Here is a 6,929-nt window from a genome sequence, read left to right as displayed (position 1 = left end):
TGATTTTGGTGAGATTCGTCATATAGGGTTGTAGTAGTGTTACTAGTTGTGGTGCTAGACTGTAAATTGCTCATTGCTGAAAACAGACATGTAGCACTTGACTGTTGATATAGATGGTGATGCTTTTGGAGTTTGGTTAAACCAGTGTTCCACGTTTTATAGCACTCGGCTTATTGTAGATTAGCGCTGAATGTTCTTGGTGAGATTTGCAAAATAGGGCTGAAGTACTGTCAGTTGTTTTTATGATGTGTAAGGATTTTAAGGATTCTACTCATGAACCTGTGATTTGTTGATTTTGGTTGAATCAGAGGTTTGATAAATAACCGATAATTAAATGCGAGGTCGATTCATTGCAAATGTATCCTCCTTTTTATATTGAAATTAAAGAACTTTGTTTGGTTTTAGGTCTGTGCTGCTAATGAATAATTGCTATTTTTTGACCAATTAGGAAACCCACAATCCATCGGAACACGTGACAAAAACTCCTTTGTTCTGGCAACTCGTAGCTAGTTATAGAGGATCTACATTAAAATAATTGATAACATGTCCTGGACAAGTGATTTATTTCTAAGCTAGGGATCTAACGTAACGTATAAAAATCTACTTCCCAAGTGTTATAGACGCAAACGATCCGCTATCTAGGAGAAACTATATACGTTGGGATAGAGATATTATTTTGTTACCCACGAAAGCTAGGACTACGTTTTCTAAAAGTGTGATCCATAACGAAGCCGTGAACCTTGAAATATCCTTGTGATTGCTTCAATTGTCGTCTTTACGAGTGTTTACCTATGATTTGTGACTCATAACAGCAGATATTATATATGTCTCCGGAAGTGATCAAGAATGCTGTAGACAAAATAAGACACAGCTGGTTGTAACTTTGTATCAGTAATACGTCCACGAAAGCACCGACAAAGGATTAAGTCTATAACCTATTGGGATATATGATAACAAAGTGTTAATATGGGCGCTTACAGCTGTCGACAAGAAAAGGAAAAATCTCCCGAACCACAAAATGGTAGCGTTTCTAAAAGTTCTGTGTCTAAGAAAGAGAATCCACCGGTTTTATCTGAAGAGGAAAAAACTTTGATATTAAACTCGTGGAAATTCATCAAAGATGATATTGCTAAAGTTGGAATTTTTACTTTTATAGGGTAAGCTTGATTCTTTATTTAATTTCTATTTAATTCTCTACTGTCTACTATATAGGAAATAAATAGTTTATAATCTAAACGAAGGGTCATGTGGTTAGATGCAATCTAATGCCAATCTTTGTTTTCCTTTTACAACAAGAGAGATCTCGATACGAATACAAACAATTGATACACTACATAATAACAATTCGCTGTTAAAAAGATATATCTTATCGTTAATTTATAACCTGTCACTCGCTTTACTATAGCTAATAGCCTTAAATTTCGGCTATCCATATCCGGTTGGCCAATTGGCAATCAATATATACCACAGAAAGTCATAGGCGTACGGGTCGAAGATCTCTTTGAGAGGGTAGGTTAGTTTGCCCAAAAATTGTAAATTGTTTAGTTGTTGGGCCAAGCACGAATCTGAGCACAGAAGGCGCGAGTTTGCGAAAACGCGCTTTTTATCTGCCCGAGGTTTTTTCAGTTGGTGTCCCAAAAGTATGAAATTACGCCTACACGTCTCTTACGCCTCTGTAGAAAGATGTGATAATATATGAATTCTCAGTGGTAGTTAATAACGACGAAGGCATGATATTACTATGACTACTATAAATCGTAGATTGGAATCTAATGGACTGAAACCTGAAAGGGGTTATATAGACGAAATCCTGTTCCCTAATCCTTTTCATATGTATATATGTGAATAAAATATGGTTTAAAAAAAGGATATAAGATTGTCATTGGGTTGATAGAATCACAAATCCTAGACTGTCCTGGTGTATTCTAATTCTTGAAATAAATTCACAATAAACCATACTTCACCATTAACTCTATTACTATTTAGCACCCCTCGTTTCCTCTCGACACCTCGGTAAATAAATCTTAATGTATCCTCAAGTGCCAATCTGAATATTTTAATCGATTTAACCAATTGGCTCTTGTAGTTTTAAAACAAAGTAGTCCAAAATGTTATTAAAAACCTGGGGCTCACATACTTTAGGTTTCGCTAATACACAATTCGTATGTTATCACGAAACGGATTCTAAATGACTCACATTTCCATTCGTTATTAAAACGGGACTGGTAAGAAAACTTTTTTATTATACTGGAGACGCTCAAGACCTTGAGCCTACCCTGTGTAGGTAGGACGTAAAACTCCATTCATTTCATTATCAGACCCAGTACAGGGGGTGATTAATCATGACAATATTCTATTGACAATCTGTAGATAGGGTCAGGGTGTCTTGTACTAGCCATGGAGGTGTATGAAATATCAGTTTTGATTTTCTTACAGCTATTCAGACTGACATATCGATTTCTCGTTTAGATTCTGTTATTTACGGTAAATTGCTTTGAAGTTTTTTAAAGAATAGAGTAAAAAGGTGCTAAGAGAAAATGACTTATTTATTGAGAAGGTAACGTGGAAATTGGAACAGTAATAATGGAGTTTAGATGTTTGACTTAGTTTCCATATCAACTAATAGTGTCTCGTGCTTAGAAAATTACCACAGATTCGATATTTCAATTCACTAATGATTTATTTCAAGGCTATTTTAGTTTAACAATTACTAATGGGGTCTTTATACATGATGACTACAATTCTACATGTCATATTATACATCATCGCAATTCGCTATTTGTTTATGAAAGCCAAGGCTATGTTTTCAGAAAGTTTGTCCAATAAACGAAGCCGTGGTTGTTAGAATAATCTTATGATTAAAGTTTCTTTAAGACTGGTGGCTCCGTTTGGCCAATGTAATACGTTTCTCTTTAACAAAGCAGTAGTCCTATCAATAAACTTCTGATTGCTTCTACTGTTGCCGTCTTTACGAGCCTGTACATTTTTCAAAAGGTGGATCATGTTTTTGGCATTTGCCTGATCGTTTATGGTGGTTCAAAGAAGACAGTTAACTCAGACAATGTTTCACGAAATATCTTAGCGCTAGGATAGCCTAGTAACATGAGTAGAAGTTAGGAACCTAGGATATCATAGAAACAATGTTAGAAATTAAGAACCTAGGATATCCTAGAAACAGTGTTAGAAGTTAAGACTCTGGGACATCCTAGAAACAGTGTTAGAAGTTAGAAACAGTGTTAGAAGTTAAGACCCTAGGACATCCTAGAAACAGTGTAAGAAGTTAAGACCCTAGGATATTCTAGAAACAGTGTTAGAACTTAATACCCTAGGATATCCTAGAAACAGTGTTAGAAGTTAAGACCCTAGGATATCCTAGAAACAGTGTTAGAAGTTAAGACCCTAGGACATCCTAGAAACAGTGTTAGAAGTTAAGACCCTAGGATATCCTAGAAACAGTGTTAGAAGTTAAGATCCTAGGATATCCTAGAAACAGTGTTAGAAGTTAATACCCTAGGACATCCTAGAAACAGTGTTAGAAGTTAAGACCCTAGGACATCCTAGAAACAGTGTTAGAAGTTAAGACCCTAGGACATCCTAGAAACAGTGTTAGAAGTTAAGACCCTAGGATATCCTAGAAACAGTGTTAGAAGTTAAGACCCTAGGATATCCTAGAAACAGTGTTAGAAGTTAAGACCCTAGGACATCCTAGAAACAGTGTTAGAAGTTAAGACCCTAGGATATCCTAGAAACAGTGTTAGAAGTTAAGACCCTAGGACATCCTAGAAACAGTGTTAGAACTTAAGACCCTAGGATATCCTAGAAACAGTGTTAGAAGTTAAGACCCTAGGATATCCTAGAAACAGTGTTAGAAGTTAAGACCCTAGGACATCCTAGAAACAGTGTTAGAAGTTAAGACCCTAGGATATCCTAGAAACAGTGTTAGAAGTTAAGACCCTAGGATATCCTAGAAACAGTGTTAGAAGTTAAGACCCTAGGATATCCTAGAAACAGTGTTAGAAGTTAAGACCCTAGGATATCCTAGAGACAGTGTTAGAAGTTAAAACCCTAGGATATCCTAGAAACGGTGTTAGAAGTTAAGACCCTAGAATATCCCAGAAACAGTGTTAGAAGTTAAAACCCTGGGATATCCTAGAAACAATGTTAGAAGTTAAGACCCTAGGATATCCTAGAAACAGTGTTAGAAGTTAAGACCCTAGGATATCCTAGAAACAGTGTTAGAAGTTAAGACCCTAGCGATAAGATCTTTTCGAGAATATGTGACCAATTTACAAGTCCTAACCATGAACTAAAATCAGTTCACTGTCTTTTATGGGAGAATAGACAACAAAGTAAAAAACAGAGGATCAAAGGATGTGTTAATCTTGGACACGACAATCCGAATTTAATCATTTAAACTTCAAAGTAAAGTTAACGGTAGATAAATTGATATAAAGAGATATAAGGCCATTAATAATGACATTACTTCCGAGGCAGACGTTTACTTCCGGTTTGAACCTTGTTTCCAACAGCCATTCAGAAACAGCGAAACTTTGTGATTCATTTGATCTAGAGTGTTTCTACTAAAATCAGGCCAGTTGGTCCGATATTATTGAATGTGTAATTTACTCATTGCCCACTATTTAAAATTAAAATACAATTGACCAAAATGGTTGATATAACTACAGGTTTATGGTGCCTCACTGCAATCATGTCAAAATTTACTAGTTGGTTGGAAATGAAATGAAATGAATGGAGTTTTACGTCCTACTTTTCTATATCATGTGGGCTAATGAAGACAGGCAACGCCATGCAGGGTGCGATGAGGGAAATTTTTGCCAGGGCAGCGGCATTAGCCTGCTCTTTTTCGATTTCCAACTGCCGAGGGATCTTTAACGTGCACAGCCTGTAGCATACGGTTTATTGTCCCATCCGAACGACTAGACGCTTTTTCCATGTCAGCCCCTCTTACCTGCATCACTGGCGGGGGAAACTGGGTTGAAAAATCCGAAGGTATTATCTCGAGCTATGCCAGGATTGAACCCTGGACCTTCAGGTTAGCGAGCAAGCGTCTAACTCACTGAGCCACCGCGGCTCCCACTAGTTAGTTAGAGACAATAGTTTGACGGCTGACTGACTGGCTTGTATTACAACTGACAGCTTGTTGAAAAAAATATTTTAAATGTGGCTAGTTCAGATCAACGGTGGCTCAATGAACACGATAGTTCAGATCAACGGTGGCTCAATGTACACGATAGTTCAGATCAATTGTTGCTCAATCAACACGATTGTTCAGATCAATGTCGGCTCGATGAACAACACGATTGTTCAGATTAATGGTGGCTCGATCAGATCAATGGTGGCTCGATCAGATCAATGGTGGCTCGATGAACAACAGGATTGTTCAGATCAATGGTGGCTCGATAAACAACACGATTGTTCAGATCAATGGTGACTCGATGAAAAACACGATTGTTCATATCAATGGTGGCTCGATCAGATCAATGGTGGCTCGATGAACAACACGATTGTTCAGATCAATGGTGGCTCGATGAACAACACGATAGTTCAGATCAATAGTGGCTCGATGAACAACACGATTGTTCAGATCAATGGTGTCTCAATGAACTCGATACTTCAGATCAACGGTGGCTCGATGAACACAACCTGTGTCACAATCTGCACACTAGTTGAACACGATAGTTTACATCAATTCATTGGTTGTTCGCTGTCATCGTGTTCCAATCTACTAGCTAGTTTCTCTGTTCAATAAACCAATATCTATGATAAACCATTGATGATTTTATTTCCATTAACAAGCGATAGATACAAAATAACTCTATAACTCGGCCAGTCAATTGGTCTGTCATTTAATATATATACCAAATAAACTACACTGTTTGCCTGTCAGTTAGTCTGGTGGCTATTTGATAGTTATTTTGTGTCATTGACAGTTAATTAAGGATATAATGAGAATTTGGTATGTAAACACGATTCGTCCATTTATTTTGTTTCCTCCAACCACTAACAACTAATATATTACTCAGAATGATTAATCAATTTATTTGATGGTAAAGATCAACTTATACTTTGACTTGATGCGACTTCAAATGAGTTTTCTTATTAACCAAGTTTCAAACTATTTTACAGATGGAAAATAGTGTGTTATTAAATAACCAAATAACATTATTATTATTAGATATGTTGACTCTCTTAAATATATGCTCGTATGATGAACACAATCGTACAGTGGCATAAACTGGGAATCCAAATCAGTCCTTGGTCAAATTCGGAAAATTCTTTGGCTTTCAGCTTATATGTTGAAAAAAAATGATATGAAGACATTGTCCACAAGACCTCAAACAAAGATATCGGTCTTTTGTTGTGTGTCAGACTATTTCACACATGGGTGTTCTCCAGTATCACCAAGTAACTTGGGAGCAGGTATTTAGAAAGTGATTTATTTGTATAACAATGCAATCTCTCGGACGGTCAGTGGAGAGTTGTGAATGCTTGTCGCTGATATTATAAAACACTATTATAAAGTGTCCTTTCAGACCTTCCCCCGCCACCTCCCCACCCTGATGGTGTTATCCAGAACCCCCAGGTTGAGAGCTGGTATTTAGAGAGTGATTTATTTGTATAACAATGGAATCTCTCGGACGGTCAGTGGAGAGTTGTGAATGTACGTTGCTGATATTATAAAACACTATTATAAAGTGTCCTTTCAGACCTTCCCCCGCCACCTCCCCACCCTGATGGTGTTATCCAGAACCCCCAGGTTGAGAGCTGGTATTTAGAGAGTGATTTATTTGTATAACAATGAAATCTCTCGGACGGTCAGTTGAGAGTTGTGAATGTACGTTGCTGATATTATAAAACACTATTATAAAGTGTCCTTTCAGACCTGCCCCCGTCACATCCCCACCCTG

The 6,929-nt window shown here is 37.2% G+C and overlaps 1 protein-coding gene across 1 annotated transcript in view; it reads left to right on the top strand.

The window, feature by feature from the left end:
- Positions 1-1,047: 1,047 nt before the first annotated feature.
- The window catches only part of LOTGIDRAFT_63395 (hypothetical protein), a gene marked incomplete at both ends in the record, with an annotated part of 28,936 nt that continues 23,054 nt past the window's right edge, over positions 1,048-6,929 (top strand). The window contains one exon of the mRNA XM_009048567.1: positions 1,048-1,157. Within this exon, the coding sequence (XP_009046815.1) occupies positions 1,048-1,157 (110 nt within the window). The remainder of the gene's footprint in view (positions 1,158-6,929) is intronic.

This window comes from Lottia gigantea, assembly GCF_000327385.1.
Source record: "Lottia gigantea unplaced genomic scaffold LOTGIsca_124, whole genome shotgun sequence".
Taxonomy (NCBI): Eukaryota; Metazoa; Mollusca; class Gastropoda; family Lottiidae; genus Lottia; species Lottia gigantea.
The sequence above is the reverse complement of the archived record's forward strand: the minus strand, read 5'-3'. Positions and strand labels throughout refer to the sequence as shown.